The 12,574-nt window shown below is 43.5% G+C and overlaps 1 protein-coding gene across 1 annotated transcript in view; it reads left to right on the forward strand.

Moving 5' to 3' along the window:
• Positions 1 to 9,265, forward strand: part of BBOX1 (gamma-butyrobetaine hydroxylase 1) — a 267,776-nt gene extending 258,511 nt beyond the window's left edge. The window contains exon 8 of the mRNA XM_073659436.1: positions 8,907 to 9,265. Coding sequence (XP_073515537.1) covers positions 8,907 to 9,067 — 161 coding nt within the window. The 3' untranslated portion in view covers positions 9,068 to 9,265. The remainder of the gene's footprint in view (positions 1 to 8,906) is intronic.
• The last annotated feature ends 3,309 nt before the right edge of the window (positions 9,266 to 12,574 follow it).

Below are 12,574 nucleotides of genomic sequence, written 5' to 3' on the forward strand. Positions count from 1 at the left end.
TGCTGGTTCAGTATGCCTTCAATTTTGAATAAATCCCCAACAGTGTCACCAGCAAAGCACTCCCACACTATCACACCTCCTCCTCCATGCTTCACGGTGGGAACCAGGCATGTAGAGTCCATCCGTTCACCTTTTCTGCGTCGCACAAAGACACGGTGGTTGGAACCAAAGATCTCAAATTTGGACTCATCAGACCAAAGCACAGATTTCCACTGGTCCAATGTCAATTCCTTGTGTTCTTTAGCCCAAACAAGTCTCTTCTGCTTGCTTCCTGTCCTTAGCAGTGGTTTCCTAGCAGCTATTTTACCATGAAGGCCTACTGCACAAAGTCTCCTCTTAACAGTTGTTGAAGGTATGTGTCTGCTGCTAGAACTCTGTGTGGCATTGACCTGGTTTCTAATCTGAGCTGCTGGTAACCTGCGATTTCTGAGGCTGGTGACTCGGATAAACTTATCCTCAGAAGCAGAGGTGACTCTTGGTCTTCCTTTCCTGGGGCGGTCCTCATGTGAGCTAGTTTCTTTGTAGCGCTTGATGGTTTTTGCAACTGCACTTGGGGACACTTTCAAAGTTTGCCCAATTTTTCGCTCTAACTGACCTTCATTTCTTAAAGTAATGATGGCCACTCGTTTTTCTTTACTTAGCTGCTTTTTTCTTGCCATAATACAAATTCTAACAGTCTATTCAGTAGGACTATCAGCTGTGTATCCACCAGACTTCTGCACAACACAACTGATGGTCCCAACCCCATTTATAAGGCAAGAAATCCCTCTTATTAAACCTGACAGGGCACACCTGTGAAGTGAAAACCATTTCCGGTGACTACCACTTGAAGCTCATCAAGAGAATGCCAAGAGTGTGCAAAGCAGTCATCAAAGCAAAAGGTGGCTACTTTGAAGAACCTAGAATATAAGACATATTTTCAGTTGTTTCACACTTTTTTGCTAAGTATATAATTCCACATGTGTTAATTCATAGTTTTGATGCCTTCATTGTGAATGTACAATTTTCATACTCATGAAAATACAGAAAAATCTTTAAATGAGTAGGTGTGTCCAAACTGTTGGTCTGTACTGTATATATATATATCTATATATATACATATATATATATATATATATACAGTACAGACCAAAAGTTTGGACACACCTTCTCATTTAAAGATTTTTCTGTATTTTCATGACTTTGAAAATTGTACATTCACACGGAAGGCATCAAAATAATGAATTAACACATGTGGAATTATATACTTAACAAAAAAGTGTGAAACATCTGAAAATATGTCTTATATTCTAGGTTCTTCAAAGTAGCCACCTTTTGCTTTGATGACTGCTTTGCACACTCTTGGCATTCTCTTGATGAGCTTCAAGAGGTAGTCACCGGAAATGGTCTTCCAACAATCTTGAAGGAGTTCCCAGAGATGCTTAGCACTTGTTGGCCCTTTTGCCTTCACTCTGCGGTCCAGCTCACCCCAAACCATCTCGATTGGGTTCAGGTCTGGTGAGTGTGGAGGCCAGGTCATCTGGCGTAGCACCCCATCACTCTCCTTCTTGGTCAAATAGCCCTTACACAGCCTGGAGGTGTGTTTGGGGTCATTGTCCTGTTGAAAAATAAATGATGGTCCAACTAAACGCAAACTGGATGGAATAGCATGCTGCTGCAAGATGCTGTGGTAGCCATGCTGGTTCAGTATGCCTTCAATTTTGAATAAATCCCCAACAGTGTCACCAGCAAAGCACCCCCACACCATCACACCTCCTCCTCTATGCTTCACGGTGGGAACCAGGCATGCAGAGTCCATCCGTTCACCTTTTCTGCGTCGCACAAAGACACGGTGGTTGGAACCAAAGATCTCAAATTTGGACTCATCAGACCAAAGCACAGATTTCCACTGGTCTAATGTCCATTTCTTGTGTTCTTTAGCCCAAACAAGTCTCTTCTGCTTGTTGCCTGTCCTTAGCAGTGGTTTCCTAGCAGCTATTTTACCATGAAGGCCGGCTGCACAAAGTCTCCTCTTAACAGTTGTTGTAGAGATGTGTCTGCTGCTAGAACTCTGTGTGGCATTGACCTGGTCTCTAATCTGAGCTGCTGTTAACCTGCGATTTCTGAGGCTGGTGTCTCGGATAAACTTATCCTCTGAAGCAGAGGTGACTCTTGGTCTTCCTTTCCTGGGGCGGTCCTCATGTGAGCCTGTTTCTTTGTAGCGCTTGATGGTTTTTGCAACTGCACTTGGGGACACATTCAAAGTTTGCCCAATTTTTCGGACTGACTGACCTTCATTTTTTAAAGTAACGATGGCCACTCATTTTTCTTTACTTAGTTGCTTTTTTCTTGCCATAATACAAATTCTAACAGTCTATTCAGTAGGACTATGAGCTGTGTGTCCACCTGACTTCTGCACAACACAACTGATGGTCCCAACCCCATTTATAAGGCAAGAAATCCCACTTATTAAACCTGACAGGGCACACCTGTGAAGTGAAAACCATTTCCGGTGACTACCTCTTGAAGCTCATCAAGAGAATGCCAAGATTGTGCAAAGCAGTCATCAAAGCAAAAGGTGGCTACTTTGAAGAACCTAGAATATAAGACATATTTTCAGTTGTTTCACACTTTTTTGTTAAGTATATAATTCCACATGTGTTAATTCATAGTTTTGATGCCTTCAGTGTGAATGTACACTTTTCAAAGTCATGAAAATACAGAAAAATCTTTAAATGAGAAGATGTGTCCAAACTTTTGGTCTGTACTGTATATATACACATACACAGTACAGACCAAAAGTTTAGACACACCTTCTCATTTAAAGATTTTTTCTTTTTTGGTCTGTACTGTATATATGTATATATATATATATATATATATATATATATACACATATATATATATATATATATATATATATATACATACATAGTACAGACCAAAAGTTTAGACACACCTTCTCATTTAAAGATTTTTCTGTATTTTCATGACTATGAAAATTGTACATTCACATTGAAAGCATCAAAACTATGAATTAACACATGTGGCATTATATACTTAACAAAAAAGTGTGAAACAACTGAAAATGTGTCTTATATTCTAGGTTATTCAAAGTAGCCACCTTTTGCTTTGATGACTGCTTTGCACACTCTAGGCATTCTCTTGATGAGCTTCAAGAGGTCATCGGAAATGGTTTTCACATCACAGGTGTGCCCTGTCAGGTTTAATAAGTGGGATTTCTTGCCTTATAAATGGGGTTGGGACTATCAGTTGTGTTGTGCAGAAGTCTGGTGGATACACAGCTGATAGTCCTACTGAATAGACTGTTAGAATTTGTATTATGGCAAGAAAAAAGCAGCTAAGTAAAGAAAAACGAGTGGCCATCATTACTTTAAGAAATAAAGGTCAGTCAGTGCGAAAAATTGGGCAAACTTTGAAAGTGTCCCCAAGTGCAGTTGCAAAAACCATCAAGCTCTACAAAGAAACTGGCTCACATGAGGACCCCCCCCAGGAAAGGAAGACCAAGAGTCACATCTGCTTCTGAGGATAATTTTATCTGAGTCACCAGCCTCAGAAATCGCAGGTCAACAGCAGCTCAGATTAGAGACCAGGTCAATGCCACACAGAGTTCTAGCAGCAGACACATCTCTTCAACAACTGTTAAGAGGAGACTTCGATCACTCCAATCAGAGTACCTGAATACAGGTGACCGGGCGGTCACAGGGAGGTGTCACCTCCCTGTGACCCCCTGTGGTGCATTCTCTGCTCCAGCCATCTGATTGGTGTGATCAATGTCACCAATCAGACATGGCTGGGGCAGAGTACGCCCCACAGGGGGTCACAGGGAGGCGACACCTCCCTGTGACCGCCCGGTCACCTGTGTTCAGGAACTCTGATTTGAAGCGATCAATGTCATCATCGATCGCTCCAATCAAATTACCTGACTGGGAGGTGACTGGGTGGTGACCGGCTTGTCACCACCCTATCACCGCCCTGCAGGCCCTCACACTTGGTGAGGATTTCTGCAGAGCGGTCACGTCTGGTGAGTCTGTCGCTGGGCCTTGTAGTGCCACAGAATATTCTGTGACACCACAAGACCATCTTCTCACCTGCTCCAGTCGCTGCTGCTTCTGGATCTTCTGCTCTGGCGTCTTGGGTCTCCTGCTCCTGACCTGCTGTGGTTCCTGCTCCAGATCCTGCTCCTGAGCCCGCTGCAGAGTCTGCTGCTGATCCTGCTGAAGAACAGAGAAGACTTTGGTATGTCTGTTCTCCCCCCCCTCCCCCCTCTTTTTATCCTCCTTCCCACCATTTTTTTTTGTACATCCTGCAGTGGTCTCCAGCGCCACTCCCAGTCTCCAGCGCCGAGCTCCTGGTCTCCTGCACCCGGGCTCCCGGTCTCCTGTTCCGGGTCTCCTGCTCCGGGCTCCGGCTCCTGTCTGGGTCTTCTGTTTCGGTCCTGCTGCTGATCCTGCTGATCCTTTGCTAAGTCCATCTCTGATCTCCTCTCATCCACCCCAATCCCCCTTTCCCCACTCCCCCGTCTTTTTACCCCCCTTCCCACCCCAGTCCCCCTCACCCCAGTGTCCCTGTTAATTCTCTTGGTTCTGGTCTCCTGCTCCAGGCTCCCAGTCTCCTGCTCCAGGCTCCCGGTCTCCTGCTCCAGGCTCCCGGTCTCCTGCTCCAGGCTCCCGGTCTCCTGCTCCAGGCTTCTGCACCGGTCCTGCTACTGAAAGAAGAACAGAGAAGACTTTGGTAAGTCCGTCTCTGATCTCCCCTCATCCACCCCAATTCCCCTCTTCCCACTCCCCACACATCCGTGCGCACATCCAGCAGCCGCCGAGTGTTGATCGGTGACATAGTTCACCAATCCACACTCGTGCTCGCTGTTTGCACCATATGCAGTATTTCCTTTTTCCACACACTCTAAATAAAGTACTGACACACACGCATCACATACATAACAAAAAATGTCCCACTTATCTCAAACTCGCTATTCAGCGGAGGGGGCATACGCTTTTCTTGCCTCCGACACTGACAGCAATGGCGGGGATCCCACATTTCTTTATTTTTCCGACTCCTTGTCGTCTTCCTCCTCCTCCTCTTCAGGTGATGCTGGACCGCCCCGCAGTCGTCACAGGAGAGAAGATGATCCAGCGCCCCCCACTACTGATCCCATATGGACCTCGCCCCCCGAAAATTATGAGCCACTGATTCCTGATTTCATGGCGGAATCAGGAATCAAGTTTGACACCACTGGCCGCACAGAAATAGACTTTTTCAAAGTCTTATTCTCTGAGGATTTCGTAAACCTCATGGTGGGCCAAACTAATTTATACACTCATCAATTTTTGGAACAAAAATTCTCTTCATTATTTTCTAACTGGTCTCCTGTAGATGCAGTAGAAATGATGAAGTTTTGGGGCCTGGTCCTTCCTATAGAGATCCTGAAGAAGCCAGAACTTCGGCAATACTGGAGTGTTGATGTTTTGTATAACACTCCAGTGTTCCGAATGGTCATGATCCGGAAACGTTTTCAGGCCATCCACAAGTTCTTGCATTACTAAGATAATGCAAGATGTTCTGCACGCAATGACCCGAACTTTGATTGTCTTTTCAAAGTTCGGCCGGTCATCGAACACTTCAAAAACAAGTTTGCTGAAGTGTACGTGCCCCAAAGGGCCATCTGTGTGGATGAGTCCTTAATCGCTTTTAAGGGGCTGCTTGTATTCCGGCAGTACCTGCCCAGTAAGAGGGCCTCAGGGTACACTCACAAGTTTAGAGTTTATGAAGGGAAGGACTCCCGGATTGAACCCCCGGAATGCCCCCCTGTTCTGGGAGTGAGTGGGAAAATTGTGTGGGACTTGGTGCACCCACTGCTGGATAAAGGTTATCACCTGAACCTGGATAACTTTTATACCAGTGTCCCTCTCTTCAAGTCCCTCTCTGCGCGACATACCGCAGCTTGCGGTACTGTCCACAAAAATCAGAGAGGCCTCCCAAAGACGCTAATTGGGCAGCTGCTAAGAAGGGGTGAGAGCAGAGCCCAATGTAGCGACCACCTGCTGATGGTCATGTACAAGGACAAGAGGGATGTCCTTTTCTTGACCACCATACATGGTGATGGCAGCACCCTCAGCACTGTACGAGGTTCCACTACACAGGTCGCCAAACCAGACTGTGCAGTGGGGTACAACAAGTACATGGGGAGAGTTGATCTCTCTGATGAAGTCCTCCAGCCGTACAGTGCTTTGAGAAAGGCCAAGGTATGGTATAAGAAGCTGCCCATGCACATAGTACAGATGGCAATGCACAACGCTTTCCTTCTGTCACAATGTGCAGGCCAGACTTCTACGTCGTACCTTCACTTCCAGGAGACAGTTATCAAGGCCCTAATATTTGGCAGCGGTGACAGAGCGAGCCCCAGTACTTCCGGAATTGAAGGACCTCGAAATGTACCAGGCCAGCATTTCCTAGGGAAGCTCCCTCACAGCGGAAAAAAAGGTAAGTCACAAAAGAGGTGCCGAGTGTGTTATAAAAGGGGAATATGCAAGGACACCACTTATCAATGTGACACCTGCCCCGACAAATCTGGCCTCTGCATGAAAGACTGCTACAAAAGGTACAATACTTCCATGGACTACTAAACTAATTTCTGACGTTTGACAACCTGATGAACACTACAAAGTTGATGTAGTGTTCGTCAGGTTGTCATACGTCAGTTGTTTAGTGTTCGTCAGGTTGTCCTACACAACTGACGTATGACACTACATTATAAAATTCAAAAATCAGCTACCACTTCAAAAAAGGGGGCACTTGTTGGGCATTTCCACTGTTTAAGCACATCAGGGGCTCTGAGAACGTGACATGACGCCCGCAGACCTTTCCATCAAAATCTGCATTCAAAAGCGTCACTCCTTCCCTTCCGAGCCCTGACATGTGCCCAAACAGTAGTTTTCTCCAACACATGGGATATCAGCGTACTCAGGAGAAATTGCACAACCACTTATGGGGTGCAATTTCTCCTAGTACCCTTGTGAAAATAAAAATATTGCGGCTAAAAGATCGTTTTTATGGAAAAAAAAATATTTTGGCTCTACGTCATAAACTTTTGCAAAACACTTGGGGGTTCAAAGTGCACACCACACATCTAAATAAGTTCCTTAAGGGGTCTAGTTTCCAAAATGGGGTCACTTGTGGGGGGTTTCCACTGTTTAGGCACATCAGGGGCTCTCCAAACGTGACATTGGGTCCGCTGTCAATTCCAGCAAATTTTACATTGAAAACGTCAATTGGCGCTCCTTCACTTCCGAGCCCTGCCGTGCGCAAAAACAATGGCTTTCCCCACATATGAGGTATTAACTTACTCAGTAGAAATTGCACAACATTTTGGGTCCAATTTCTCCTGGTACCCTTGTGAAAATAAAAAAATTGGGGTCTAAAATAAATTTTTAGTGAAAAAAAATTAAATGTTAATTTTTTTCATTTCACGTTCAATTAATTGGTGTGAAGCACGTGAAGGGTTAATAAACTTCTTGAATGTGGTTTTGAGCACCTTGAGGGGTGCAGTTTTTAGAATGGTGTCACTTTGGGGGATTTTCTGTCATAAAGGCCCCTCAAAGTGACTTCAAATGTAATGTGGTCCCTAAAAAAATGTTTCGGTAAATTTTGTTGTAAAAATGAGAAATCGCTGGTCAAATTTTAACCCTTATAACTTCCTAACAAAAACAATGTTGGTTTCAAAATTGTGCTGATGTAAAGTATACATGTGGGAAATGTTATTTATTAACTATTTTGTGTGACATATCTCTATGATTTAAGGGCATGAAAATTCAAAGTTTGAAAATTGTGAAATTTTCAAAATTTTCGCCAAATTTCCGTATTTTCACAAATAAATGCAAGTGATATCGAAGAAATTTTACCACTATCATGAAGTACAATATGTCACGAAAAAATAATCTCAGAATCAGGGGAATCCGTTGAAGCGTTCCAGAGTAATTACTTCATAAAGTGACAGTGGTCAGAATTGTAAAAATTGGCCTGGTCATTAACGTGCAAATCACCTTGGGTTGTAAAGGGGTTAATGATAAATCCTAATTTGGGTTTTAGGATAAGGGGTAGACAGAGGAGACCACTTTGTAGGGCATCACTGAGTGTGACCTATGTCCAATGATGCCATTCAGCACATCCAAGTATAGGTGGCACTGGGCAGAGGGATAGGGGTGGATGGGAATGGGTGGAGTATGTACTATAAATTACAACCTAAAACTGTTACAGATGGAGGGGCGATTGATTGAATAAATGATAGCCCATTAATAAGCTATTCTGCTAAATTTCAGTCACTAAGAAGGAGGATGCTTTGTTAGAAACCCCTCCCTTGGGCACCCACAGAGCTCACCTATCCCTGTCTTCAACATTACAGCTTCAGATCACACAACACAGTAAAAGTCTAATAATCTAACAGCCATCCCATTAAAATTTGGAAATTTATGGTAAATTATAAATATTTGAATGGTGTACCGGTCAGTACAACACTTGCTTGAGGCACTGAAGGAAATTATATCTAGTTACATCATTATTCGCATTGTATTATCAGTGCAAAGTCAACCATTATTTCATCATCAGCTGAGACATTTTTACTTTTTGCTTTAGCAGAGGCATATACAGGGATGAGGAGTCCCTTAGTAAATAATGAGGCCCCATTTCGGTGCTGGTTAACAATATCAATTGAGACAAAATGACAAAAATGACTTGGGGCTTGTTTACCTACATTGCTCTCATCTACTTTCCATGATTCTTGGAAAAATTCCCTGCAATTTGTTTGACCCCTATGAAGGAGAGAATGAATAAACGGAAGTGTAGCAATGGTCTATGTGTCATGCCATGTTACTTGCTATTTTTAATTACTGAAATGTGTCTGTTTTCAGGTCAAGTTGTCACATTTGACAACTGGCGGATTTTGCATGGACGGAAAAGCTACGAATCAGGAGCAGAAATCTCCCGTCATCTTGAGGGCTCCTATCTGGATTGGGATGTGGTGATGTCCAGACTGAGAGCGCTGAAGAGCAAGTTGCAGAATTTGAGCTGATTCTTGTCCTTATAACTCAAGTCAACATATTTCTGCTATACAAGTTGTAACCATAATATGATTATATCCAAAACACTGAAGAGGCAGCACAACCAAATGGTGAAAAAGTGGAACGGATCCTTCATCCACCATACAAGCTGCATTTCAGTTCTCTCTATGGAGCATTTCTCAAGCAGATTATATAGTTATTTGTTAACTTTGACAAATGGTAATAAATTATTTTAACAAAGGAGGTTATCTTCAAGTTATTCTAATATGTATTATTATAATGTTGCTTTTTCAGTTTTATCTAAGTTTCATCAGTTTTGTTTTGTTTTTTCGAGTAATTTTCTAAAAGCTTCTATCAAACATGAAAATTGGACAACACATGGTGACATCCGGATGCTCTCCAATTTTTCACGGGCCCATAGGCTAGTATTTGGGAGTGTGATCTGTAAGTCAGATCAAAAGCAGTCACATTTGTGTGTTTTAGTGCAGACAACTCGGTCCACAAAAATGCAGCGGCATGTGAACAGCCCCATAGATTAGAACAGATGTGAGTTCTATCCGAAGAAAAACACAGAACTCGTACATGCATGAAAATCTTTGTCGGAATAAGCCGTAAGACTGTAGAAATAAGGTATCCTGACGATATTTCTTTGACTCAAAGGGAAGATTTATCCATATTAGTGTAAGGGAAAAATTGTACAATTGCTCAAAGCAACCAATCAGGTCACTGCAAACTGAGAGCTAGAATTTAAATGGCTGCTAGAGATAACGTCTCTATCTTCTCTCTGCATCAGTTTTGATGAATCTCGCTCAAATTTGAAAAAAAAATAATAATTGTGATGGATCTTCAAGTGAGAAAGTTCTTTACTGGATCCAAACTAATGTAAAAATGTCACCAGACCCTTCAGCTTTACAGGTTCAAGAACAAGGATATAGCTGTAGCTAGTGCAGGGATGGCTTCTGCTTCTCCGGCTACAAGAAGACCTAACAATCTTGCATTTGAGGCCCTGGAGCTCCAAGTAATGTCTCTTCAAGGCGGTGGCTGCGTGGCAAATTTTGCCAACATACAGGATGGATTTAGGCAAGGGTTAAGTCATTGTTTTGTCATAGCCTAAACAGTGGATTATGATGTACAATAATTAGAGATGAGCGGATGGATCCGCAGAGGAGCGACTTCGTGTCAAATTTGCTGAAATTGTCAGTTCCCTGCAAATTTGAACAATCTACAATTCAATTCTCTAAAGTAAGAGTTGTGCAAATCATTCTACAGTTCAGTAAAACTGCAGAATTGGGAATGCAGCTCTGGAGTTACACAGGCTGTAACTCAGAAGCAGTACACGATTATCACAGTTGCTCCACTTATGTAGATTAATCCACTTACTGTATGTCGATTAATTCACTATATTAATTGTAAGATGTTATTCCTGGGTATACTTACACATACTGAAGTGTGAAGATTTGCTGAAAGTGGATAATCTCCATAGCGAGTATGTCTGAAGGGTTGGTCTCGGTCTGCAGTGCACAATACACCACAATCACTAGTTGGGCAATTTTCATGTGACATTGGCTGCTTATTCTTCGCATATGGTCGAAAAAGCCGAAATTGAAACTTCAAGGCAATCTCTTCTGAGCCATCGCCAAGCGGGGACTATTATGTAAAGAGGAGATGTCCTAGCTTCCATTGTGTCTATAAGGAATGCAATGCTAATATGTGAGTTATATAGGCAGCCCTTCACAACATCTTGGTTTCGGTGGGATGGCCCTATGAAACTACCCTCGAGATTGGAGTTTGTGGGATATTTTGTGGGAAATCCTGGGCAGAGTGGGGGAGGAGGGTAACATTTTGTAGAAAAATGGATATCTTTTGGCCCCAATGGCATTCATTCAACATCCCACACCCCTAAAACGGATTACATGAGTGTGTAGGCTACGAGAATATAAGAAACAAGTATTGCCGAGAAATCCATGATAGAAATTTTATGCAAATGAGGCTGAAAGTGCGACGAAGGGACAAAGCACTTCCACTGCCTTGGCTCCCAGCTTCATTCTCAGCCGAAGGCCACAGCCCCCCCATCAGTGTTTGGTCAGTATTTTTTCTCAGGAGTGGGAGACAAAACCAGGAGTAGAATGCAGAATTGGTGACTTGTTTCTATTATACCTTTTCTCTGATTGTTCCTCATCTGGTTTTGGCTCCCACTCCTGAGAAAAAATACTGACCGAATACTGACCAAATACTGATAGTGGGGCCGTGGCCTAACTCCGTTATCCATTAGTGCCAGAGCAGTATGTCAATCACGTAGTGGAGGGTGGAGTCACGCTGAGAGTGGAGCTGGGAGCCAAAGCAGTGGAAGTTCTCTCCCGTCCTCCCTCCCAGAGCACTTCTGACATTTTCATTTCTAACCTGGATTTTTCGGCAATACAGCAGCACCTTTGTTTAATAAAGGTACAAAGTTACTTATATTCGCATAGCCCACTCAGTCATGTAATCAATTTGGGGGAGGTTGATAGATTCCCTTTAACCCCTAATGACCACTGATATGTGTTTTCATTAATGTACTTTATTCCTCCGTGCTGCTTTTTACAAAACTGAGGAATAAGTATACAGCGCTCCCATGCTGGCAGGAACTAACTGGGTATCGGCTATATACTACAGCTGACACCATGCTGCAATTGCTACATGCAATGCTAGCACTGAGTGTGGCTATTTAACCCCTTAGATGTTGCTGTCAATAGCATCAGTGGCTTCTACATAACTAACAGATGGAGGGGGCTTGGGGTCTGCCAGCTATGGGGGCCATAAGCAGCGACTGTCAGGCCAAGTGTCAATGTAAGGCTATGTGCCCACGATGCAGAAATGCTCCGGATTTTTCCTGAGCGTTTCTGCATCTCCCTGGCAGAAAAAACGCATGCGGATTGTACATGCGTTTTTCCTACCAAGGACAAGCGGAAGTGAAGAGTTCTTCACATGCATTTCCGCATGCGGGTTGACAAGCGCTTTCCAAGCGATTTTAGCATCATTTGGAAAGTGCTTGACAACTTGGTCACACTATATAAATCCATGCAAACGGCATGGATCTATATAGTGTGTCCGAAAGAATGTTTAAAAATAAAAAAATAAATATATACTTACCTTCTGATGGCCCCCGGAGTCTTGCTTCTCTCCGTTCTCCCTTGTCGGCAGATCGAGGTACACTGAAGGACCTGCCGACGTCAGCATCGCATGACACGTCACATGACTATGACGTCAGCACAGGTCCTCCAGTCCATCGCGAGCTGCCGGCAAGCGAAGACAAGCGCACCACGGGCCATCAGAAGGTAAGTATAATATTTATTTTTTATTTTATTCTTTTTTTCACAGTTTCTATGGTACCTGGGTCCGGAGGAGAGTCTCCTGTCCTCCACACCTGGGTACCATCCGCACATTGGAACGCATGGAATGCGCATCTACATATACAGTGATGCGTAATCCATGCATTCCAATGCAAGTCAATGGCGGCGAAAACGCAGCACTTCTGCAAA

This window comes from Phyllobates terribilis, unplaced genomic scaffold (assembly GCF_046119375.1).
Source record: "Phyllobates terribilis strain yellow unplaced genomic scaffold, ASM4611937v1 Scaffold_13__5_contigs__length_258822181, whole genome shotgun sequence".
Taxonomy (NCBI): domain Eukaryota; kingdom Metazoa; phylum Chordata; class Amphibia; order Anura; family Dendrobatidae; genus Phyllobates; species Phyllobates terribilis.